This window comes from Lepidochelys olivacea, assembly GCF_965140295.1.
Source record: "Lepidochelys olivacea isolate rLepOli2 genome assembly, chromosome: 7".
Taxonomy (NCBI): domain Eukaryota; kingdom Metazoa; phylum Chordata; order Testudines; family Cheloniidae; genus Lepidochelys; species Lepidochelys olivacea.
The window spans coordinates 29826449-29852568 of NC_140417.1; the positions used below are offsets into that span (position 1 = coordinate 29826449).

Below are 26120 nucleotides of genomic sequence, written 5' to 3' on the forward strand. Positions count from 1 at the left end.
CTCTAGTATAGCAGGTTCCCAACCCAGCGCGCATTCTCCTGGGCCAAAGGGTACTTTGAAGGTGATCCATTGTAGCTGCGTTCCAGCCAGGGTCAGAGGTGAGATGCCACAGAGAGGCCACAGGCAGGGCTGGTGAATGCTGACCCTCCTAGTCTTGCTGCCAAAATCTTGCTGGATCAAGCAACCACAGGGGGGAAAGGGCCATTTTCAGCAGCTTAAAGAAAAGGAGTACTTGTGGCACCTTAGAGACTAACCAATTTATTTGAGCATGAGCTTTCGTGAGCTACAGCTCACTTCATCGGATGCATACTGTGGAAACTGCAGAAGACATTATATATACAGAGACCATGAAACAATAGAGAGTGGGGTGGGAGGAGGTATTGTTTCATGGTCTCTGTGTGTATAATGTCTTCTGCAGTTTCCACGGTATGCATCCGATGAAGTGAGCTGTAGCTCACGAAAGCTCATGCTCAAATAAATTGGTTAGCCTCTAAGGTGCCACAAGTACTCCTTTTCTTTTTGCAAATACAGACTAACACGGCTATTACTCTGAAACTTTTCAGCAGCTTAAAACTCAGACAGACAGGCACCAGTTTCCATGAAACATCAAAAGGCAGGTCCCTGGCCCTAGGGCTACCTGCAGCCTGATTTCAAAGGGCAGGTGTAAACCACAGCCATATAAGAACTTTTCAAAAAGGCCACTGGACTTTCTTGTAGTAAAGGGTTCAACAGCATAGCTTCACACAGCCCAGCTCTGCTGAGAAATAGGCCCAAGTTTGGACACTTTCACAGCAAGATTTTCCATATTTCAAAACCTTTCACCCCAAAGCCTTTGGCAAGCTGTTTATCCAGAGATCTCTGGCTCAGTGCTGAGATGCAGCCACCCCAGGGGGTGGGAGGGAAGTGCTGGGCTATTGATGCAGGGATTTTTTGCCCAGCATGGGGATCCAGCTGCCCCTGGGGTAGGGCGCAAGGCTGGTTATACAAGGATCCCTTGGCTAGTGTGGAGATGCAGCCACCCTGGAAGGGGGGGGGGCATGGGGAGTGTTTGTGCAGGGATCCCTCACCTCATGTAGAGGTACAGCAACAAGGGTGTGTGCATACCCACAGGTGTGTTTAGGGGGGAATTCCTGCTGCTGGGCAAACTCATGCTGCTGTTTCTCCTGCCCTTGCAGTGTCCTTATTTCTTGACAACAAAGGGCTTAAAATAGTGGATTGGTCTGTGGACAGGGGACACAATGGCTCATCCTGAGCAGCAGAAATAGCCCACCCTCACCTCTCACCCCAGCAACCATTGGCTGAACCTGTGCTGAATAAAGGCACCTGCTATTTCCTCTGCAGGTCAGGGGTGGGGCAGGGAGATGGTGCCCAATGTTGCCCCTTAGCAAAGAGATGGTATTAGCAGCACACATGCACCCGTCAAGTCTGGTGTACTCCAGCTGGGGCCCAGCTCTCTGACCCACGCCCCCACACAGGGGACAGATAGCCAGGCAGGACCTGCCCCTCCCACCAGGCTCCCAGCTGCTGCCCTAATTCCCCAACTCCTGTCCCAGATCCTCCCAGGTTGGTGCTGCTTGTGGAGGCAGATCCAACCCCCAGCATCGAGGGAGCCAGTGCAAAGTGAACACACTCTCCTCCAACAGCGCGGGGGGGGGGGGGGGGGGGAGCAGCCACAGCCACCCTGGAGAGAAGACCCACAGTTCGCAGTAGCAATTGTAGGGCCCAGTCTAAGATGCTCATTTTCCATACCTCACTTAACCAGTTTCATATGGGGACCCCTCCCCAGGCAGTGTTGGCAGATGCAGGTCCATCACCCACTCAGCTCATTCCCAAGGTGGGCACAGGCACCAATCAGGGCTGAGCCAGCCCCTCTCTGACAGCCTCAGCCAGCCCTGGCCCCTTGCCACAGTGAAGCAAGTCAACAATCCAGGACAGGACTGGGTCTTAGTATTAAGGGAGATGGGGGGGGGGGGGGTGCAGTGATTTCCTCTAGGTGAGGGTTGTACACTGTCCCCCTAGCCATGGCATCAGAGAACCTGCCAGGGGCTCTAGCAAGATTACTAACACCTGCATGCACAAACAGCTAAGGCAAGGGAGGTATGATACAGTTGAGCAGCGAGCAGGAGCAAGGTATGCGGGCAGGGCCGCGGAGGTGTGATGGGCCAGGGCCCCACCCCCCCACAGAGGGATCCTATTTATGCTGCTTGGTGCAGAGACTGTGGTCCAAGCCAACACCATGGTGGGGGCTGATTGGGGGCTCAACCCAAGGCCAGAGAGGGCACTGCCACGCACCACAGCCCTCTGGGCCATGTCCACACAGAGGGGCAAGCTGCTTGGTGTACCATGCACCAACTCAGAAGACATGAGGTGAGCAGAAGCATACGTGGCATGTCCTGGGGAACAGCCCCCTTCTCACCCCCAGAAAGAGGTGCTATACAAAGCCTTGGGCCCAGCCCACATAGTAGGCAGAGAGTACAACACAATGTGTGTAAATGAAGGGGAATCTTGCCTAGTCAGAGCCAAGCCCCAAAGTTCTCTAGGCCACCCTGGCAGCACCCTAAGACTTAGTCCCTGCAAGGAAGAACTAGGAACTGCTCCAAATGGGGGGGGGGGGTGTCCATAGGCTTTAGCAGCCCTCACGTGAACTTGCATGTCCCTCCTGCAGCCCCACAACTTGGCAAGGCTTGAAAGCAAATTCCTGCCACCCCCCCCCCCACACACACTTTCAGTAACATCTATCCCCAGCAGGTCTCACCATAGCACAGAGACAGAAGCACACAGAACCCTGGGGACTCCCAAAGGGGGTGTTATCCAGTCCTCTTGCCCCTGCTCCATTGTGAGGCAGTGGCCCAGAGGCCACACATGGCCGTGAAAGAATTACAGACACCTGACAAGCAGGAGAGGGAGTCATTCCCAGCCAGCAAGATGCCACCCCACTGCTAGGGGGAGATAGTTGCCCCAAAACATGCCCAGCTCCGTAGCTCAGTGCAACAGGCCAGCACTCCTGCTACTGCAACAGTCTAGCCCAGGATTAGGATTTTACTCCCCCCACCCCTTTGGCAGGTGTACACCTGCCCTGCTCTAAAAATGAACACAAAGCTGGGTCAAGGGGATGCAGTCCCCCTCTCCCCCAGCTTTGAGTCTTCCAAAATGGCAGGGGAGCTCTCAGCCCAAGGACACTGCTGTGTTCCATGGCAGCCACAGGCAGGTAAGCTCAGCTCTGGGCACTCCCAGGGAGCAAGAGTAGCAGGTACAGCTAGGAAAGGAAGATTGGGGGGAGAGGAGAGTTTAACTGACTGGGGGCCACACTGGGGAAAGGAGGCAGAAGGTGCCCAAGCTCAGCTGTACTCAGTCTAGCTGGGGGACCCTAGGCAGGGGGCTGTACAGTGCCTGCACTGTACCAGGGCTGCCTGATCCAGGGGGGAGGGGCACCTGGCCCAGCCCATGTGTCTCCCCCCTTTCTTGCGGTGCACACCCCAGCAGGCCTGCTGACAAGAAGAAGGGTGCAGGCCGCAGGAGCCTCCCTGCAGAGGCACTCACCTTTATTTTGGAATTTTTTTTGTTCCATTTTTTTTTTTTTTTTTAAAATAATGTCACTGGTGGAAAAAAAAGCCAATAAATGAACCATCCAGGCAGCTCCTCCCACTACCCTAAACGGGCATGACTGAGCCAGGCCAGACAGTGGGGGGCTGGGCACAGCAAAGGGACACACGCTCAGGGCCCCAGCTTCCCCTTCTTGCCAGGGTTGGGGGTTGGTCACAATGGGAAGGGCTGATGCTGCAGAGGGGTGAGCTGAGCAGTAGAGGGCTGCCCCCATGCACTTGCCCCACAGAAAGAATAAGAGCTTCCCAGCTGGGGCAGAAGTAGGACAGCTGCTCAGTGCATTAGCCCCCCCTGAGGGCTGAGAGCTCCTGAGCCACGAAGAGCCCTGGGGAAGGGGCTGGACAAGCAGCTCATAGGCCTCTGATCAGTTCTAAGGCCCCCAACTGTCCATGCTACCCTGAATACATTCAGTGGGCCTGGCATGGGGTGGCCCAGGGACAACTGCCTGCCCCACTTGGCTGGGGAGCACTAGGAGACAGCCTCAGCAGGGCGAGGTGAGGAAACTGAGGGATGGAGGTGAAGTGGCGGTATCAGGCTCCACTCAGCGTTCCTGGGCCAGCCCTGCGTCACAGCCACTCTGTGGCACTGTGTGAAGGTCTGCAGCAGGGGTATAAATATTGAACTAGAGCAAGGCAGTGGGAGGAAAGGGGACCCCAAACTACAGCAGAGAGGGGATTAAACAGAAGTCTCTGCGCTGCTGGGAGTGAGAGGAATGAGAAAAGACATGGAGCCAGAACAACACAGACCCCTTGAGTGGAGGCAGGGGGCACAACCCAGAGAGTAGCTTGAGCAGTTCAGAGCAGCCTATGCCCCTACCTCCATTATTTTGCTAGTGACAAGCAACTGCCCCATGGAAACCAGGTACCAGGCAGAAGAACCGCTCCAGCCAGCCTTGGCTCAACCTTAACCACATATGAACCTTCCCAGGAAGAGAGAGAGAGGGGGGTGAGCCTGTCACCATCCGAGACCCCCCATATCTGAAACTGGAGAGAAGGGGACTGCAGGCAGCAGAAGAGCAGAGGCTGGGGGTGGAGATGGGGGCAGCCCCATGCACCCAGCAGGAAGGGGAGGGGAGCAGCAGCAGAGAACCCATGAGAAGGAGCCAGGAATCCTGCCAGCCATTGGGCACCAAGGACCAAGGCAAGAGGCTGCATAGAGGGAAGTTCTCAAGGGTGGGAGAGCACACCTTGCACTCTGTCCCCACCACACACTTAACAAGGGTAAGTAATTAACACAGGCAGAGAACCCAAACCACCACCCCACCAGAGAGGTCCCGTCCCCCTGCATGGTATCATCCGGGAAAGTTGCTACTCCACAGGAGGAGGGTGCTGGACAGCACTGGGTTGGACGGTCCACTCCCCTCCCCATCCCACCCCTCAGTCCTGGGCCTCAGCAGCAACCTCCACCCGCTGGTTTGACTGGAGTGCTGTCGATTCTGAGATTGGGTCTGTCCCCGCCAGTGGTGGCGCCAGGGCCCATGCGCTTCTTGATCTCAGCTGCCATGGTCATGAATGACTGCTCCACATTGGTGGCGTTTTTGGCGCTGGTCTCCAAGAACGGGATGCCCAAGGAGTCTGCAAATTCCTAAGCAAAGACAGGGGAAGAGAAAGGGTTACAGACTGGCAAGGCCTCTCCTATCTGTGGCACAACATGGGCAGGGCTGCCCCTGTCCCAAGAGTCACCTACCCAGGAGCGCCCTCATCCCTTTGGGGAGGGGGCAGTGCTGAGATCCCTAACCAGACAGGCACCATTCAAACCCCCAACACCCAGGCAGTAGGTCTGGTCAGTCATTAGCCCCAGAGTAGATAGGGAAACCAAAGCACACCCCAGGGAAGTGATTTACCAAAAGGGACACACCAAGTGAGTAGAAGAACTGGAAAAATAAATCAGAGGCCCCTGCTCTAACTAGACCTCACTTCCCTCCCAGAGCCAGCAATAGAACCCAGGTGTTCTGGATGATGGGTTGGAGATCCTAACCACATCCCCAGCTTCTTGGTGCCACAGTGAGCTGTAGCTCACGAAAGCTTATGCTCAAATAAATTGGTTAGCCTCTAAGGTGCCACTAGTCCTCCTTTTCTTTTTACAGGAGAAGACTGCTACTTCCCAGAAATTAGCCTGTTTCACCCCATCACTCCTAGTTCTGTCCCCAGACACCTGTGTCCCCCAGCCAGGCAGGTGGCTAGGAGCCTGAGCCCACGGCTGGCAGTGGGAATGGAGGCAGCCAGCACAGCCCTGGAGATCAGCCCTACTGCTGGCAAATAGCAAGCCCTTCTGAGCTACAGCCAGGCATGACAGGGAGGAAGCATCTGATAGGACAAGTGCTGCCCCCTGGTGGGGCTTCCCGGTACTGCAGGAACATACTGCAGTGGGGACGGCCACTCAGTTGTTAGTGCCCCACCTGAGAGTTGCTGCCTGTCGGCATCTGGCAGATGCCGGAGGTGCCAGAGACAGAAGGGGGAGTGCTATCCACAAGCATCAGACGGGCTTGCTGTGCCCTGCTCACCTTGGCGGTGGTGTAGTCCACCACTTTCTTGGTAGTGAGGTCGCACTTGTTGCCCACCAGCAACTTGTTGACATTCTCGCTGGCATAGCGCTCGATCTCCTGCAGCCACTGCTTCACATTGCTGTAGGACTCCTGCAACAGGGAACGTGGGCTCAGCTGGACAAAAGCAGGACCGCAGCCACCCTGCCAGCATGCTTACAGCTACAGCTCAGAGCACCCACTCAGTGGGGAGCAGGTCCCCAGCACCCCTCAGCAAGGGTGCATCTCCATTTCATAGGCAGGAAATGGATACAGGGGAAGCAACTGGCACTAGGGTCACAGTGAGTTGGCAGCGCAGCTGGAGACAGAACCCAGGAGTCCTGCTCCCAGTGCTTTCTCTACCAGTACAGCCCTTCCCACATTCAGCAACTGTTCTTAGATGCTGTTACCTTGATGTCCTTCCCACCTACTCCAGGCAGCTGCTGCCAGCCTTGCCATCTTCAGAAACTGCTCAATTCCCCATCTTCAAGGTGAATATGGAAAAGAAGGCAGCGCAGCCCCCTGGGCCTGGCTTTGCAACCTGCTTGATGGGCCAGTCATGGGTACACCAGCTGCTGGCACAGAGCAGAGTAGCTGCTGCCATAGCAGTGCACAACACCTGCATCAGCAATGTCTGGGGCAGATGTGGAAGGAATGCAATGCCCCACTGGCACAGGAAGGGGCAGTGCCCAGCACAAAGGACATCAAAGGGTGCAGGAATGGATGTCACTTGGGAATAGTGATCAGGATCACTCTCTTCCCCAACAACCCCCCAGCCAAGACCCAACAACTCTGGGAGGACTGCCTGGTCTCCACTGTGCCACCCTGCAGGCAGGGTCTGGCTACCAACAGTGAGGCATTCTTACAGCCCTGCTCTAGTCCTGGAAACAGGACAGAACCCAGGGGTCCTGGCTCCCTAGGTGCCCAGCAGGCAGCCCATTGCCTGAACCTGGAGGGACCCTGGATGCAGGGAGGTCAGGGAGCTGTCAGAGGACTTGCAGGGCCAGAGTACTTGGAGCAGCATTACCTGATCTGTTACATCATACACCACAATGATGCCATGCGCCCCTCTGTAGTAGCTGGAGGTGATGGTCCGGAACCGCTCCTGACCAGCGGTATCCCACTGCAAGAGAAGGGAAGGGAGGGGAAGGGAGGACCACCACCATTAATCCTCTCTAGAGAGAGACAGCAGCCCCTAGAGGGGAAACCCCCATATTCCATTCCCCCATGTTCCTAAGCCAGCCAGTCCCCTACCCTTGTGTAGGATAGGAGCTCGCACCCTCAGAAGGGAAAGACCTGTATACCATTCCCTGCCCTCCAGGGCCAGTCCCCAGAGGTCAATGCAGCGGCCAGGGGCCAGATACTCACAATCTGTAGTTTGATGGTTTTGCCGTCCAGCTCAATGGTCCGGATTTTGAAGTCCACCCCAATGGTGCTGATGTAGCTCTCTGTGTAGGTGTCATCCTGGAGGGTGCAGAATGAGGTGATTACCAGGGCAGCTGGGGTCTGTGCTGAAACTTTTTCAACACCCAATTCTAGTGGTGGGGAAAGGTCATGAGCCCGGAATCTAAACACTCCTCAGACATTAACAGCCACCACTCAAAGGTGAACAGATGTCAGCCCAGTACTGGGCAGAGAGGAGGGTTTGGGATTTCTTTAAATAGGGGGCTTTTATTAAGTGCTTTGGGAGTTTGGAGATCCTGGTCAGGCGCTGCTTAGCTTCCAGGAAGGTTCTGCAATTTAAAAAGCCTATTTTAATCAACTGTCATTCTAGCAAGACAACTCCTTGGTACCTGCCCATTGCCAAAGGACATGCAGCACCAGCCACTCAGCTGCCCTGTAATGCTTGGTATTCCCACCCCAAAGTGCTTTATGGACAGACAAGACTATATGCAGCCACCTCTGGGGTGGGGTATGGGGACCATTAAGCAGCACACAATGATGTGCAAGTTTAGGAACCAGATGTGGAGTTACAGGAGGCCAAATATAATCACTCAAGATGGAAACTGACCAGGACACCAGAGTGATTACAGAGCCTCTTGGGACAGTGTCACAGGGTCAGGACCCCAGTTTTGGGTCTCTTGCAAAAGGCAGCACCTCCAATAGCAATGTCCTCAAGCATTGCACTGGTGCAACACTGACTACAAGGGCACAGAGGTCCCTATTGAGCCCTCCCTGCTGCTCAGCACTCTCCTCCCCAGCATGATACTGGGGTCAGACTGAGGGAAGAGGGCACCCTATTACGTCTCTGCTGTTCTCTGAAGCGTGGCAATCTCTTAGCCAAGCACTGACAGGCCTAAATGTCTTTAGCTTGCAAATTTGACTAGGTCAATGTAGGATTGTTTGAGTTTTCATAAAATATGCCCAAGGGTGATGAGACCCAAGTACCCACATCTCAGACACTATAACCTCACTGCAACAGCTCTGGAACAGATGTGGCCAGCCTGTCACCATATGGCTAGCTGCCCACTGGATCATGAGGGGCTCTGCACAGGGCAGGGACACTCACAGCAAATCGCAGCAGGAGGCAGGACTTCCCCACACCTGAGTCTCCAATCAGCAGCAGCTTGAACAGGTAATCGCTGAAACAGACACAGATTGAGAAGGAGGAAAACAGAACAGTTCCTGACTTTAGTAGTGTGAATAATTGGGGACCTCTCCCCTGCTCAGACCAGGGAGTGTTCCCAGTTGAAGAAGATTAGAGGGTCACATTCCCACAACCCCAGCGGGCAAGGACTTGGAGTACATGTAGTGGGGAAAAGTGTATGTGCTGGCAAACAACTCTGGTGTAGGGCATGGGGGCTCTTTAAACAGGGATCCTTAGTCGGATCTGGGCAGTCAGGACTCTGCTCCCTGCCACCCACAGAGTTCAAGAGACAACAGGGAGCATCAGATGCTCCATAGGGGATGTAATTAGAACCCAAGGATCGTGGCTCCCGGCCCTCCTGCTTTAAGCACTAGAGCTCACTCCCCCCTCTCAGAGTGGGGAACAAAAGCCAGGAGTCCCAATTCCAACACTCTCCCTTGCTTTGGATCAGTGCACACTATACATTCAGATCAGTCTATTAGGAATTGCCTACAATGGCAGTATCTTACAGAGCAGGGTCACCCTCTCAACCAAATTTTGAGAGGTCCACTTTCCAGGGTGCAGCCCATGGTGGAGGTCAGAAATGCAGGGAAACAGCATGGGGTGCTTGATTTTAGTACTTAGACTGCCTCATGAGTGGGGGCAAACTCTCTACAGGGCCCTCAGGACAGACTTGTTGCAGGCTCAGGGGATCCCAGAGACTAAGGCATTAAAAAATCCTGGAAACATTAAGAATTTGGGAACAAATGAAGCCATTCAGAGCTGGAGGCCAGAAAGGTGATCACCCAGCCATTCCTACATCTAGGGCCTTTCAGCTAGGCCAAGCCTAAAGGCCTTCACACAGCCCCTGAAATGCAGCCACAGCACAAGGATTTAGAATTTTTGATCAGGCAAAAGCCTGCCTTTAAGTCAGGTTTTAGATCTCCACACAGCCATGTGGGAGCCTCCACATATCTGCTGGTGCTGTTGGTTCTGCTGGGATTGGAGGAGTCACCCCAGGACACACTGTGGCTCTGTGGGTTGACACTGAGCACTGGGGCAGTTCTCAAACCTCTTGAGCAGAGACCCAGGTATTTAAAGTTTTAGGATCCCACTTGGTTATGGCCAGCCCTTTGCCCCCATAGCAAAATGCTCACCCAGTTCTGGGGAACCTACAGCAAAGCAGAGATCCCAAACTGGAGTGTCAACTCCAGGGAGGGGGAAGGAAGAGGGCCTTTCCTAAGAATCCTGCATGGACCATGCACCACAGTGCTGGCCTCTAGGGCTGGGTTTCTACAGAATGCAGGTGCTCTGGGGCAAGGCAGCTTCAGCTCTGCCCATCCTAGGGAGCTGGGCTCCTATCCTGGACTTGCAAGGTTGCTAAATTCAATTCTGAGGGGGTCAGTGGTGACCCTTAGCAGAAGGACAGCTAGGGCTTGGCAGTCAATCAGAGAAGGTCTCCCAGCAGTAAAGGGTCTGGAAATCTCCAGACTGTTTTTAAACTCCCTTTGAGGGAAGCAAACAGATCAAAGCCTCCAGATCCAATCTCCGAGGAGCAAGTGAGCTGACCATTCCCCACTTCAGCCCTCTGCTCTGGGTGGGTTATAGGCTGCTCTGTCACCCACCACCCAGAACAGCTTCAACCCCTCAAATGCTAGCCAGAGATTTCTGGTCTCCAGTGACTTTCTCTGCATCCCTCACCATACTGAGCCAGTAAGTGTAGCCACAGCAAGGGAAGAGACCCATTTACAGAACAGCCCAATCCCAGTCACTGCAAGTGTAATCCATCACCCCAATACATTGCCATGGCAATGCCATGTGCAATGAAGCTGGTACCACCCATCCCTCCTCGCACAGGAAGGAGGTGACCCAGCCAAGCAGCAACTCACCCTCAGCCATTGCGACCCAAGGCAGCAGAACTTCCCACATGGTGACAGTGACATGGGGTTGCCAGGAAGGGGTTGCAATGGCCAGCCTGACTACAGATCTCATGGGAAGAGATGCTGAGTGGCTGGACATTAACACAAAAGCAGCTTAGCCCCAACCAGCTCCAGCTGGAGACTCTTGCTGCTCCCCAGTACTGCAGCTAGGGGTACTGGCAGTAAATCCCTGAACAGAAGAGGCTCATGATACATTCAGGACAGCCTAACCCAATCCCAGACAGAGACCAAGCCCTGGGACAGACTGACTGTCCCCTGCTCCAACACACAGGGGCCCTAAGAGGGATTGCAAAGCCAGAACAGACTTCCATGTCATCCAAGAGTTCAGAAGGCTCTGGAAGTTAGAAGCTGCAGAGCACTGAGGTAAATCACACAACACGAGTCTAGTGGTCACAGTCTAGTGGTCACAGAAGGGGGCTAGGACTCCTGGGTTCTCCTCCCAAATCTTAGATGAGGTGATACAGTAAGAGCCCCCCATTCTGTGCCTTGGGCTGCTTCAGCTACTAGATCCCACTTCCTTCCCAGAGCTGGGGAAAGAACTGAAGAGTCTTGGCTCCCAGCCCTCTGTTTAATTCCATCCGGATGTCCATCCTGGATGCCAGCGCAGTTTCAGGCAGAACTGTTGTCTGTGGAGAGGGACTGATTTATCACCGAGAAGGATAACCTGCCCTAGAGTAACATTCAGCCCTTTACAACCTGACTGAGGTTCTGGCCATTGGACCCCACTCACTGCCCAGCACAGCTTGCCACTAGCAATAGCAGGGCCCTTCATGTGCTTTCCACCCACACCACAAGCCAGGAGGAACTGAACTGAGAGGCCTCTGCACAGACCGTTTTACCATACAACACCAGAGACATGGTAGCACCTATCCCAAGTACAGCCCCTCCTCTGCCTCACTCACTGGCTAGCTGAGCTGAGGCCTCTGACCAGCAACACAGCTCAGCACAGTCACAAAGCCTACATCCTGACAGCATGTGACACAGAGCTATAGCATCCTTCACCCCAAAGCAGGGTGCAGGACGACCTATTACTGTGGCAAACTGTTTACACAGGAGCCCTGGCCTGGCCCCTGCCCAGTGCTGCATGACAGTGCAGGCAGAAGTGAAGGTTAATCAGACTCAATTGCATTGAGGGAACTGTGGGGAAAATGAGTTGCTACCAGGCCATCAACATCTAGGGGGGGGGGGGGGAGAAGGAAGGAAGAAAGGCATCCCCTCTCAGCACCTCCAGCATAGGGGGAGAGCACCCCTTGTGGAGACCAGTAGCACCCTTTCTTAGAGCTCAGCCCCACGACACTAGATTCAGTGCCCGCTCAGACGGAGAGCACCCGCTACAGAATCACCACTACCCCATGTGGCAGCTTAGGTTTTCCACGGAGGTCTCCTATCCAAGTAGTGACCCTGCCCAGCCCCACTTTTCAGTGCTGCTGCATTACACAGCTATAGTTTGAATCCATGCAGTACCCCCCCAAATGAGCAGTAGGAACACGCAACAAGGCTCTGCACACCCAGAGCTAGACTCAGCTCCCACCCTGCCCTCCTGGTGCAGATCTAGCACTTGCCCCTGGGGAGGCTGCCTGGCTGTCAGGTACACCTGCTACATTCAACCCCTGCTTTATATTGCATACAGTACAAGCCTTTTCTAAAGGCTCATTAAGAACCAGCCAAGGGTAGCCCTGGATACACACCAGGCTCCGCAGAGACAGCTACCCCCACAACTCACCACAAGCCCTAATTAACACCTGCCCTTTTCAAGCCTCATAGGCTCTTGCAAGTACCCAGGCTAGGCTATCAAGGCCCATTACTCCTCACAACACAACTCACTCTTAGAGAGCAACTGATAATAAAACGTAAGCCCTGAAGCTCTGGTGCTGGCAACAAGAGAGAGAGAGAGATCCAGGGAATAACTGCTCAGAAGAGTGCTGGTAAACTGGAGTCTATGATCTCCAGACTCAAAGCCTCACCCACATGAGAAATGTATACCAGTCAGATCAACACTATGTTTGTACAGCACCTGGCATAACAGGGTCCATGTCCAGGACTCCTAGGCCACAAACTGGTGCAAATCCTACTACAGACATTTGGCTTTACAGTGGCTTGTTAAACTGCTGGAAGTTAAAGCCAGGTACATTGAAACTGGAATTAAGCAGGCCTGGCAGAAGTCAATTTTTATGATTTTCTTTTCCCCCCCAATTGACAATTTTTATTTAAGAGTTTTCTTCTATTTTTAAACTTCCCCCCCACAGTTGCAGAGGTTGGGCTACTGCAGTGTTGATGGCAGGGGGTTCCCTCTGCGGCCAAGAGGCACAATATATGGGGAGGCTGCAGTCCTGGCCCAGCAGAGCAGAAGCCCCTGGTTGTGGGGGAGGCCATCCCACTGCTAAACAGCTCCTGCCCAGAGACAGCGCCCACAGACCTGGCTCATGACACCCAATCCCTGCAGGCACAAGATGTGAGGAAGGCTGGGGTCCTAGTAGGGAACTGCAGACACCACTGGCCAGGGCTTTAAGGAGTCCTTGTGTCCAGCTGTCGGGGGGAGGCCACCCTACTGCTGAATGGTTCCTGCCTGGGGTGGCCTCTTCAGTGAGCAGAAACAACTCCCATACCTTGTGCCTTCAGGGATTGGGCATCACAAATCCTGCTCGCTCATTCACTAGTCAGGAGCATGGGAGCCATCCCCAGGCAGTTGCTCAGCAGGGGGTGGTCTCCCTGCAGAGGTGGGGGCAGGTCTTCCTCCTTGCAGTCCTGGAGGAGGGTCTCTGTTCCACTGGGCTAGGAGCGCTGCAGCCTCCCCAGACTTTGCCTCTGCAGAGATCAGGTGATGCTGGCCCTTAGGAAGCAGAACTCTGCTGACACAGACCAGCTCACTCACTCCTATGACAGCAGGGATGCAGAAGGCTCCCCACACATGACCCAGTCCCCGCAGTCATATCAACTATTACCAACGGATTTGTTGATTTCAGTGTGTCAGCTGAAAGACATTTACTGACAGTTCTAGATTAAAATCTAATCTATAAAGCCTAGAAATAAGGCACCAGTTTTTTAGCCAAAGGAAGTGGCAGATTCTCCATGCTGTGTTGGTTTCAAATCCAGACTGGATGCTTTTCTGGAAGGTACTTTTGCCAAACCCAAATAATTGGACTTAATACAGGGATCACTGAGTGACACTCTGGCCTGTGATATACAAGAGGGTCAGACTAGAGCAGCGGTTCTCAAAGCTGGTCTGCTGCTTGTTCAGGGAAAGCCCCTGGTGGGCCAGGCCAATTTGTTTACCGGCCACGTCCGCAGGTTCGGCGGATTGTGGCTCCCACTGGCTGCAGTTCACCGGTCCAGGCCAATGGGAGCTGCAGGAAGCGGCGTGGGCCAAGGGATATGCTGTCCACACTTCCTGCAGACCCTACTGGCCTGGAGCGGCGAACCACAGCCAGTGGAAGCTGTGATCAGTCGAACCTGTGGCTACAGCAGGTAAACAAACCGGCCCGGCCCACCAGGGGCTTTCCCAGAACAAGCGGCAAACCAGCTTTGAGAACCACTGGACTAAAGGATCTAACTGTCCCTTTTGGCCTTAACTCTGAATCTTAAGTTTTGTTTCAGTCACGAGGCATCAGCTGAAGCTAGATTGTTTTGAGAGTGATTTATATTAAAGATCCATAGATTGTGGCCCTTTCTTTCCAGCTACTCTGGCCTACTGTGTGACATAAGTACCAGACAGCCTACAAAGGGGTTTGCATTGAGTAAACAAAACCAGCTTACACTTATTGATGTTAAATCAGTGGTTCTCAAACTGTGGGCTGGGACCACATTTTAATGGGGTCACCAGGGTCATTACACTTGCTGGGGCCTGGGGCTGTAGCTGAAGCCTGGAGTAGTGGGGCTTAGGCTCCACCTCTCCTCCGCCAACCTGTGGTGATGTAGTCTTTTTGTTGTCAGAAGGGGATCACGGTGCAATGAAGTTGGAGAACCACTGTGTTAAACTGATGCAGCTTTCCTTGTGCAGTGCCTGCGGCAGCAAGGCCCATGTAGGGAGAGTGTGTAAACACACAAAGTGGCTCACTGCCTGCACTAAGTCTGGTCACTGCCAGGAGCAGGACGATTTTATAAGTGGAAGCCTCTGTCAGCACAAGCTGGGCTGAGGGTTCCACTTCACCGCAGAGTTAACTTGGCTTCCAAGGCAAATGCAGTCCCTAACTCAAGCCCTGTTCACACAAAAACCCATTCCCCTCAAGTGTGGTGGTTTCAATTTGAGCTGGCTGGCTTGTAGAGACGTAGGCTACAGCTCGTGCGAGCACACCTCACCCTGCAGCGTGGGTGCAAGCTAGTACCACGAGTCCTCCAATGCCTCCATTCCCTGAGTCTCCTTCCCAGAAAGGACAGGCCAGTTGTCCCACAATTCACTAAAGAACTCAGAGCAGCTCAGCAGACTCTAGTGCTAAGAACAATGGGATATGCTCTAAGAAGTCTTAGTGCCAAACACAAGGGAGCCCAGTACCAGCATGGCCACAGCAGCTCCAGTGTTTTCAGGCAGGGTGGCCACTGGCACTTGAATGAGGCCAACTCCAGAGCAGGTCACTCAAATTAATGCTGGGTCTGAGGGTCTCTCAGCACTACACCAATGCATTTTATGTAGAACAGATTTTGCTTGTCACTGACCTGTTCTGGATTCAAACCTGTGCCATGGGGTTTCACTGCCCTGTCAATGAAGGGGTGCTAAGCAGTTCACATGCCAAGCTTCAACATCCCATGAAGTTCCTGCTCAGATTTAAAAATGAGGAAACAGAAGTCTAGAGATGGAAGCAACTTGACCACAGCTGCTTGATGAGTTAGTGCAAGAGCTGGGACTAGAACCCACAAATCCTGACTTCCAGCCCTCCCAGCTATCTGATAGCCTCTGCCCACATGCTATACAGATAGTGTGACTGGTCTCCAGGGCTGTATGCAACTGTATGAAGACCTAATGGGTGAGGCCTCTGACAACTTCTCTGCTGCCTCCCACAGCCCTCTGCACAGGGATTGTGAGAAGAGAAGTGGTGTCTGCTGCATGGAAGTAGTTTGTTCCCCAAGCCCAGATTGGAGACTCACTTCACAGCTGACTCAGGAAGATCAGACATACAGGATACAGGGACAGATGTTTAATCAAAAAAGCTGGTAGCCAGAAGTCTTTGGTTTTATCCCCAGCTCTGGAGAGCAGTGGGCAGGAAATCAGGACTCTCTGCCTGTCTCTGGAGAGAGTGTAGTTCAGTGGTTAACGAGAGCCCTGGGTTCTATTCCTAGCTCTTCCACCTACACTGCATGATTGCGAGTAGGGTCCTCACCTCTGTGCCTCAGTTTCCCCACCAGTAGAAAGGGGCTAATTCCTTTCGGTAGCATTGAGGACTGCAGGATCCTTTGATAACAGGTATTAGGGAAGCCAGGTGTTTCCCTAAGAACCCAGCCACATATGAGCTACTGTGACAGCACAACACCCACCCCTTTCTTGACTGCTCTTGCAGACACATTGTTCCATCTGACTTGGGGAGAACTGGTGCCCTGTCCTCCCATCTCCACTAGCTGGGGGCAGCAAGGATGGCTCCCCATCCATATACCTCACCAACATGTTGGCAGGGGCAGAGGTATTTGTGAGCAGAGCTGACAGAATCTGGGCAGCATCTCTCTGCAGACAGTGCTTTGCTGTAACACTGTTTCCCAGCAGCCCTCACTGCAGGTGCCTGAGCCTTCTCTTCTGCAGCACCTGTCATCTGGGACCTGCTCCCAGGCTTACCTCAAAACCACACCACACCCACTCCACTATGGCAGCAAGCTCCTCAGATCCATGTCAAGCTGGGTTCTGTTGTAACAACTGGCCTACAAATTTACTCTATTTGTGAGCTCAGCTATGAAAGTGAGTTTATGAAACATCACAACAGCCTATAACAACAAGTGTAGATGGGAAAAGGTGCAAGAGAGACCAAGTACACCTCTTCATTTGGACTAACTCAGTCTGATAACTAAAACGGTGTTGAGATCATTCCCTGGTAAACAAGATAGCAGTAAGACTGGAAATCAGTGAACCAGAACTGGTGTCAGAAATTAGGTCTAATTAGACAAAGTAATGAAGGAATAGGCTATTCCACCCATCACTCCCTTTGGGAGAAAAACTGGAGGTGGCTATCATGATGCTGGCCGACTAACAGGTGAGAGAAGGGGAATGAGTGAGCTTCACCATCCTGGCTGTCATCCCTACTGTCTGTGTCGTCTTCTGACTTTCTTCATCCTAATCTGAGAGATGTCCTGATCAGAATGGGCAAGAGAGGGGGACTCAAACATTGCCACCTCCACTACTTCAACTGAATCTCAAACACCAAAAAGAATGTGTGACTTTAAGCCCTCCCTCCCCACTCCGTGTGTCCTTTTCCTTCCCTATTTTATTCTCCTTTTGTCCTCTGTTTAATAAGCATCTCAGTTGGCCAAGACTATATATTCTGCAACACAGCTGTAAGCCTGTGACCAGAAAGAGGCAGCTAAAAGCAATGCCCTAGACAGCTTGATGCTGATACAAGTTTGCCAGGTCTTTGAGTGGCTTATAAGACCATGTGCTGTGCCTGTCTTTCTACAGCACCGAGGCTGCAAGTGAAACATAACCCAAGACAGAAGTTGCATTTTCTAGCTTTGCTGTCCTTCTCTCCCCTTGTGTGTTTGTCTCGTTTGGTCTTAGAAACAGGATCAGGTTTTATCAGCAACAGTCCTAGCCCATCTCTACTAACTTTTCTTTCCCACAAAAGGGCAGTTACCACCATCTTTAATGCCATGTAAGAAACTGTCAAACAAGGGGTTGTGTGTTCTAAAACTCTACAGCTAAAGAGAAAGACCAAGGGAGCTGTTAAAATGAAAATATTTAAAAGCCTTTGAAATGTAAATAAAGTATTAACTTTCCTTTTTCTGTATTTGCAATAGAAGGTTTAAAGAACAGCGATTGCGTTTACACCATGGTACTAAGCAGGCTGAGGTCTCTATACCTAATTCAGACCCTTGTTTACCACTGTTTAAGGTTGGACAGTGACTGGGTTATGTTAACACCTTTGGCCCACATTTTCCATCTAAATTAGTACAAAAGTTCTACCCTGCTCCTCAGCTACTGCAAGCCAAATCCTGCTCTCATCCCACAATACCCTCTTCTGCTTTCAGGTGTCCCCAGGCAACCCCTCCACTTTTCATGCTTCCTCTCAGGACTGTGCAGGCAGCAGGAGCTCACCCCACTCATTGAAACCTAGCTGATGATTCTGTCCAACAGGCAAGCCAGGAGAGAACTTAACTCCAGCACCAACAGCATCATGGGGTACAGGCAGGGGATGCTGTGCTCTGCTTGGTAATAGCAGGACAGGGGGAGGACTGAAAGACTACTGAAGGCCACTGTGACCAGGACTCGCAAAGATCCACAGATTGGAGCTGGTGGGCACACTTTCCTCCCAAACAAAAGGTGTTGCTTGGGAAGATATGTCTGGGAGAGAACAATCACTATGAGATCTCAGACCACACAGGTCCCAGGGCAAAGGAGGAAGCTACACCTGCTGGGATGTCAAAACCCCACAGGGCCAAGCACCACCCTAGCCTAGCTGGGATCCAGATGCAGAACTGTCCCATGAGACAGTTTATATAGGAATAATACTCACACCCAGCCAGAATGGAAGCTTTATACAGCTGAGTCCAACAGGGGGCAGGGCCTTGGGAAGGTCTTTAAGCACCCCCTCCTCCCAAAGAACAAAAAAGTGGTGCGAAATAAAAGACCCAGCAGGAGTTAAGGGGGTTCATTCTCCCAGCACTCTGCTCTCCAGACCCCTCCACGTGTGCCGAGATGACACTGCTTTCACAAGAGCACAGGGGTTGAGTGTCTCCTATTGTTGTGCAGAGCTGGAGTTTGTGACAGGAAGAGTTCAGTACCTCATCCAGCCCATGCAGAATGGCTCCTCAGTGCTTGGCTTAGTACTGTGGTGCCCCTGCTGCCCTTGGGTGGAGATTCCTTGCACCAGAGACTTCACTGTTAGGAAGGGCTTCCCAATATACAAAACTTCCCTTCCCCCAGCTTTATTTATCTGCCCCCTTACGCCCCCTCGACAATGCTTTCCCCTTGCTGATCGTCCCAGCCTTCAAATATGGGGCAATTTACAATCCTCTGAGACAATACAGAGCAATAGGTAAGGCTCAGGCACTGGCACTCAGGACTCCTGGGTTCTAGCCTCAGGCACAGATGTCACTGGCACAACTGGTTCCCCCTCTGAACCACAGGAACAATATCGACCATGCTTTTTAAGGCGCCAAGTGTTTGGCCCAGCCATACGTATATAGCCCTTCATCATCCCCAGAAGCCAGGCTCCAGGAGTTCTCAAGTCAGTACCCAGGCAACAGTCAGTGGTCACCATGTAGTGCGAGTGCCTAACTGCCCCCAGCATTGCTCAGATACAGAAGCAGCCCAAACTGAATCTTGGAGCCCAGCTTCCCTTACCACCCCCCCCCCAGTGGAGGATCAGCATTGTCATAAAAGGAACAGACTCCGTCTCAGCCCCAACCAGAGCTCTTCAGCAGCTACCATGACTCCTCCTTCCTCAGATCCCATCCTGCCTCTTCCAGCCATCATGCTGTCAGTACAACACTTTAGTTGCCTGCACAATGCAGGCAGGAATGAGCACTGTCACCACTGCACGGGAGATAGTTGCCACAGCCATTGGGTGCATCTGAACAGACCTCTCTCTCATCACCACCAGCTTGATGCTGCTGCAAGGAGACAGCAACACCTTCCATGATTACTTGGAGTCTCTGCACAAGGGGTATCCAACATGTCCCTTGCCTCTCACAAGTGTTTCTGCTCCAAATGGCCCAATAAACCTTTGTACCATCCCCATGATACCTCCAGGGGCTCCCAAAGGAATTCGCACAATTAATTATGGGGCATTTGAGTGCTTCCAGCATTGGAGAATTGTTACATCGGTCACCTCAGACCAACGGAATAAGGTAGCCCGGCTGCATTACTCCTCATTGGCCCAGCTAGCCTGATGACACAATCAAGTCCTGCTGGCAGCAGGCAACATGAGCGCCATTTCCTAATGAGTGTGTTTTGCTGGTGGGGAGGGGACAGGAAGCCCTGACTCATGCTATCTCCGGTCACTTTTCCTTTAATTCAACATACATTCAATACAGATGCTTTGGGGCGGTCCCTAGTGGGGGAGCATGACTAGCTATCCAAGAGAATGCACCCACACAGGTCAAAAATTCAGCAAAAACAGTGCTGGCTCAGTCTGAGATTGTCCCCAACCCCCACTTCTGGAGTTCCCATGCTCCTGGTGCCTTTCACACCATATCAGACATCACTTCACCCACCACTTCTGGGGTGGGAGACAACAGCTGTTTAACAGCCAACAGAGATACTAGCAAGAGCAGAATCCTGTATCCATTTGAAACTCAGGGAGAGGGATTTAAAAGGAAGAAAAATGGAATGGCCCCAAGAAAGGCTGGGAAGAGAAAGGGTATTGGGCTCCAAGAAGTCAGGACCTATGCTAAGTCTCATCTGAAAGGCAGAATCACAGGAGCTGCCCGTCAGTGCCAGATCTTGGCTCTGACAACCTGCTACGAAAAGTGTGTTGACAGCTTCATTCAGAAAGGCAGCCAGCGCGACTTGAGAAGTGTGTGTGGGGTGTCTAGTTTGCCCCCTAGCAGCTCAAGAGGGAATGCCACCAGCCAGATGTGCAGTTCCTTTTCCAGAAAGCCTCACTCTCCACAAAGCCACCTGTCATCAACACTAACTGGCTGTTCAGAGAGGCCATGAGGCCAAACTCCTGGCTGCTCTGATCAGGGCATTATTTAAACCCAGAGCTGACCAGGTTGCCGTTGCCATTGCCTTCACCTTCTCCCTCCAACAAGCAGACAATTTGGACGAGGACTTCTGCCCACTTCTGCCTACAGCCAGCTAGAATGCAGCTTTCCTGTGTGCCCACTTAGGGGATGGCCCCTCTGGAGGCACATCTGAGCTCCCTCAAGTGCCCCAGAGCTGCAGTCACATACACACTCTGGAAGCAGTCAGAGCACTTCCCATTTCAGTCAGTGCCAAGTCAGCCTAGTAGGAAGGGCACTCCACATCCCTTGCTGTGGAAGCTTCAGTGAAGAAGGATTCAAAGCATGCCTATGATTTGCATCAACTTGACTTTTTCCCTGTGCTATTGACAAGCAGCTGTGATAATTAGCACTAAGTCCACTTGAAGCAGCCAAGTTGCTGCCCTGTAGAACCACCACCTCATGGGGGAAGGCGGAAGCCCAACAGAATTGCACTGAAATGCAACAAAGTTTGTAAGGGGTCTGTTTGGCTCTGAGGTGGAAAATGGGGTTTTCCCCTACAGGCCACTAGCTCCAGCCAGCCTCCATGGTGGAAAGCTGTTCCCATCTTATGTCTGTTTGGTGGCCCATCCCCCTGAAACACACTGGGGTGTGGGTGGTCTCACCCCAGGTCACATGAGGGCAACCATCTATATCACCTGTCCCCCAACCCAGTGGACACTAACCAGTCCCTTGCTGGCCTCCTCTGCCAAGGCCTGAACGGGTCCCAGCACCAACTGAAATCCCATCAGCCCTTGAGAGAACAGCTGGTGTAGTTGTTAGGGTGCCAGCCTGCACAGGGGAGACCTGGGTTCAGCTTCTCCAGACTCCCTAGGCCAGTCGTTCAGGGCTCACGTACACATTGTCCTGCTTTACTGACACCAGTCTAGTTAATGCAATGCAAGGCCCTAGTGTGGCTGGAGTTACTCTGCTGTACAGGTGCTTTACACCCATACAGTTACCCCCGGGCAGCAAGGAGGAGTGGGGCGCTTTAGCCCGGAATAACCTGCCCACCCTAGGTACTGTTCTAGAACGAGACTGCTACAAAACCGCCCGCACCCCCCGCTGCCTCAGCTCCCAGTGTAGGGCTGGACTGACCCCCCCAAGGCGAGGATAAGACCCGCCACCCCCCCGGGTTCCCCGCAGACACCCAGTGACGGGGCGGGCGCCGGGGCAGAGGGACCCAGCCCCGCAGGGAGCTCCCTGGAGCCGGGTCTGCTCTCCCCTGGAGCCGGGTCTCGCCCCCCGAGGCCCCTCAGCCGCCCCAGGGAGGGGCCGAGCACGCGGCTGGCGCCGGAGCGGGGGGCCCAGGGACGCTGGTGAGGGGAACGGACCGGCAAGTGAGGCAGGGCAGTGCCAGGGGAGGGGAAGCGGGGGGCCCGGACCCCGGCCGGGGGACGCTAGGGGGCGGCGGCAGGAGACGCCCCGCGGCCCCGGAAGGGCAGCAGGGGCGGGGCTACGGGGCTGTAAGGCCCCGGCGAGAGCGGCTCAGGGCCCAGCGGGGGCTGTGGGGAGCGCTCTGGGATAGGGTCCTAGCCACGGTGAGGGGGCGGCCCCGAGGGGCTTCGGTCCGCCTGAGCCACGGGGGTCCCAGCCCTGCCCCTCCCCGCGCACTCACTACTCGGGGTTCATGGCGGCGCCCCCGCGGTGATTTCGGCTCCTCCTCACTCACAAGATGGCGGCGGCCTGCGGCACCCCCCTCGGTCCTCCCCCCACCCCAGGGGCGGCACCGCCAGTACGCAAGTGCGGAGGCCTGCCTCCGGCACCCTGGGATATGTAGTCTCCCGCTCACGCTTGGCCACGCCCCTTCCCCTGCGTCCGCGCGACCTGCGGGGAAGTGCGCATGTGCGGAGAGCGCATGACTTTATGGGATGCGTAGTTCCTCTTACCCAGGCTTCGCGCGCTCTCCGTGCAGACGCTGCTTGTCCCGTGCACAGGCGCCACACACGCAATCCCTCACGGGATATGTAGTTTACTTGCCGGACTCTTTGTCAGACACGTGTTCAGTGTCTCCTTCGCAAAGCCCTCAGCCGCAAAGACCCCTGGGGGATGTAGTTTATTGACCAGTTCAAGCTAACTTCAGAACCCAGGAGACCCCAGAGCACAAGGGAGGGGGCGGGAGCCAGGACTCTTGGGTTCTTCTAGCCCTAGCTCTAGGAGAGGAGAGGAGTGGGGGGTCTAGTGGTTAGAACCAGGGCCTGGGTATCAGGACCACTGGGTTCTAGCCCTATGTCAGGGTAATAGTGAGGTTGTGACTCACGCACAATGACTGGTTGGGTGAGTCACTATTGCTTTTAGCCTTTGTTGCAGTTACCCCTAGTTAATTTCAGTGAAACACACCCTTGTTCTTGCATCACAGGCAGGGGAAACCAACACTTCCAATCTCTCTTTCCAACAGGCTCCTGCCCTCTCTAGGGGTTGTTAGCAGCACTGTGCTACAGAGTAGGACCTGGGCCTAGTACTTAGTTGTGGGGCTGGCTGCAGAAATGGTTGGGGACAGGCTGGCTTGGGTGATAGATAGAGGATGTTTCTTCTAATGATGGCCCTTCTGGTTCTGTGTCTGTTCATCTGTAATCCTAGGGGACCTCACACAGCCCCCATGTGGACAGTTTTAGATGCTCAAGAGCTCCACACTCTGTGCCATAAGTGCCCATCCCCTAAAGTCCCACCAGAGGGGTCCAGAGGGAACCTCCAGAGCAGTGGTATAGAAGAAAGAGACTCAGAACAATCACTGCGTGGGTGGACCCTCAACTTCCTGTCTGTCTAGATGCTGTTGGAAGCAGGACAGGAACACTGGCTGCAGGGGCAGCTCACAATTACTCCATTCATGGCCTCTCCCAGCAGGGGGCACTGTCAGGAGAAGCAAAGGAGCACTAGGTGTACAGGGAGCTCCTTCCCGGCTATTCCAGGGGCTGCCTCTCTCAGTGAGGAGCAATGGCAGCAGGTGGGAGCTCTTGGCTACTCCAATCTGGGATACTCCTACAGGAAACACAGTGAGGAGGAGAGCTGGCTGAGCAGGAGATCCCAGCCTCTCCCACCAGGGGGTGCTGTAGGTGTGGAGCAGGAGCTCTGGCCAGGGGGACTCCTGGCTACTCCAGCCCTGGCCTTTACAGGGGTCACTGTAAAAAGCATAGCAGGGAATAGCAGTCCCAGACTGGCACCTGTTATATTTCATGGCATACAGATAGAGAAGGAGAAGAAAACACAAAATATTCCTGTCGGAAGATTGAAACATGATGCTACTTTATTTCTGAGAAATCAGAATGAAAACACACACAAACCCAACAACAGAGAGAGACGAAGCAGGCTGCTCCTTATAAAATCAGAATGATCCAGTTCACCTCAAGTTGCTGTAGGCTGACTAGCTGCAAACCAACTCTGCTCAAACACATGCAGGCTTACTATAGATCTCCCTAACCTGCAAGCAGAATCAGGAACCCTTACTGAACCTTTAAAGTGATAGCATGCAATTCCAGCATAGGCCTCAATACCCCTCACACTGGGGCTACCCTCCTAGTATCCCATTGCTAGGGCACTCCCATAGCCAAGTGATGGGGAAATTCCCCCTGGGGCCTGCTTGGGCAAGGGCACCTCCCTTCCCCCAAATAGCCTGACTCCTCTCTGGGACTGGGGAGAGGGGGAGCCAGGCCTTGAGGAGGGGCAGCCAGGGCGGGAGGGGGGCTTCCAGGACCATTAAAAGGGCTAAGGGCACACAGGTTAGATTAGAGGTGGGGGAGGAGCCAAGGCTGCTGGGGAAGGGTCTGGCTGCTGCAGTCCATCAGCATATCCAGCTTAGTTTCCTTTCTCTAGGAGGCCAGGGAAAGGCAGCCAATCAGAGGGAGCTTCCCAATAGCATGGGCTGGGGTGACAGTGACTGTGGGACAAATGGGGACTGGGAGCATGTAGAATGAATACAAGGAAATCTCTGTGTTTGGGGTAGGGACAGGCATTGTCCATATGCAAATTTATGTAAGTGTATTCAAATTGCAGGCAGGGGCACCCGAGAAAGTGCTTTTCTCCAAGCCCCAGCTCTCAGAGCCCTGAGATGGCGAGCCAATCACAGCCTTCCCTTCTGTACTGGTGGTGGAGAGATGCTGGGAAATGACTCCCCTGGTAGGGGCAAAGCAAGGTCCTCCACGTGCTAAAGTTCTCAAGCCTCATGCTGGCCTTAGCTGAACTCACACTGCGGGGCCTGGTGCGTGGTGGCTGAGCCCTGGGGTCAGGAGGCACTAACCTGCTTCCAGGAGAAAAGCTCAGGACTGAAACTGCAGCTGAGGTCTTAAACCACAAAACTGGGCCCCCTAGGGGGGCTGCCGGACTTGGCTCAAGGGGGCAGGGTGCATCGGCAGAGGCCAATTCCACAGATCTGGATTCCCCAATAATATAACCCCTTAGCGCTGGGTCAGAGCTAGCATCTCCTAGAGGGTAACAGCCCCATGTCCCATGCCCCTCCCTGGAGCCAGCCCATCCTCTCACCCTGGGGTCAGATCAGACCCAACACCCCCTGGAGGGGAAGGCCCCAGATCCTAAAAAGGCAGAGCCCCACACAGAGATTTTGAAGTACCTTTTATTTCTACAGCAACACTGGTAAATCCAGAGCGAACTCAGCAGGTGCCCCACCCCGCAATGGTCCCCCAACATGGGGACAGGCAGGTGGGTGAAGCAGTGAAGGCTCAGGGGCCCCCAGTGAGGGAAGGATTAGGAGGGACCTAGCTAGACCCCTCTCAGGTTAGGGGGAGATTTTCCATAGCAGCCTCTCCCCCTAGCCCCCCTCGGAGGGCAGTAACAGTGCCCCCTCCCCGCTGAGGCACAGCAGCGGTTGGGGACTATGCCTGTGTCCAGTGGCAGAGTAAAGAGATGTGACAGGCTGGAGAGGGAAATGAATTGTGCGACATCGCTATCTCCATTCCTGCCCCCCAGGTCCCAGAGGGGCTAGTGTTTTCCAGCGTAAGGTGCAGGCTTTAGCTAGGAGGAAATGAGACCCCCCCGCCACAGCAGTGGAATTAGTGTTGAAAGGCTGGGGGGGCGGGGAGGGGGGTGTCACCAGCTTGCACCAGGACCATGCAAACCAGGGGGACGGTAGTGACTCGCTAGCCTCCTTCAGTAAGGAGGGTTTGCCCCCTGCTGTGGGGCAGAGAGGATTCTGGGTAGGTGGGGGGTGCAGAGAAGGTGAGGGGAAGACAGCTCAGAGGAGCTAGATACTGAGGAGCAGCAGCAGCTGCATCTGAAGGGACAAAGGGGGAGGGATTTCCCAGCCGGTCTGGGGGCAGCATGGAGCAAAGGGGGGCTCCCACCAGAGGGGACTCCCTGAGAACAAAACATAAATACAAAGGAAAAACGAGGTGATCTGTGACCCAGGAGTGAGGAGGGCAGATGTAACTCACCTCCTGCTCCCCTTCTCCAACCCAGCAGCGGAGTTCCAGAGGTTTCCTCCTGAACGCCCCCCCACCCACACACTTCCCCACCAGCCCCACAGACAAGTCTCCCCATCCCATCCAAGCATCAGATCCCCAGCCCAAGGGGTGAGGGCAGCTCGGGGCAGCTAAGGGGATGGGGCTGGGGGATGAAGGGGTGCCCCCCCAAATAGGGAATTGTCCCTACAGCAGCATGTGAGCGAGTGGCCTGAGATCCCAGAGCAGGAGGGGTCAGGCTG

General features: G+C 53.9%; 1 protein-coding gene across 1 annotated transcript; it reads right to left on the bottom strand.

Annotated features, from left to right (window-relative positions):
- Positions 1–683: 683 nt before the first annotated feature.
- Positions 684–22202, bottom strand: RAB1B (RAB1B, member RAS oncogene family). Its single transcript, XM_084633054.1, has 6 exons — positions 22086–22202; positions 8634–8706; positions 7493–7588; positions 7152–7247; positions 6107–6238; positions 684–5187 (listed from the first exon to the last, which is right to left on the bottom strand). The coding sequence occupies exons 1-6, from the start codon at positions 22097–22099 to the stop codon at positions 4993–4995; spliced, it is 606 nt and encodes a 201-aa protein (XP_084489180.1). The 5' UTR covers positions 22100–22202; the 3' UTR covers positions 684–4992.
- Positions 22203–26120: the final 3918 nt, after the last annotated feature.

Bases quoted from the DNA above. Each gene is read 5' to 3' on its own strand.
- RAB1B (XM_084633054.1), bottom strand. The intron at 7,589-8,633 runs GTGAGTGTCCCT...TGCACCCTCCAG, and splicing joins GCCTCCTGCTGCGATTTGCT to GATGACACCTACACAGAGAG. The intron at 7,248-7,492 runs GTGAGTATCTGG...CTTCTCTTGCAG, and splicing joins AAACCATCAAACTACAGATT to TGGGATACCGCTGGTCAGGA.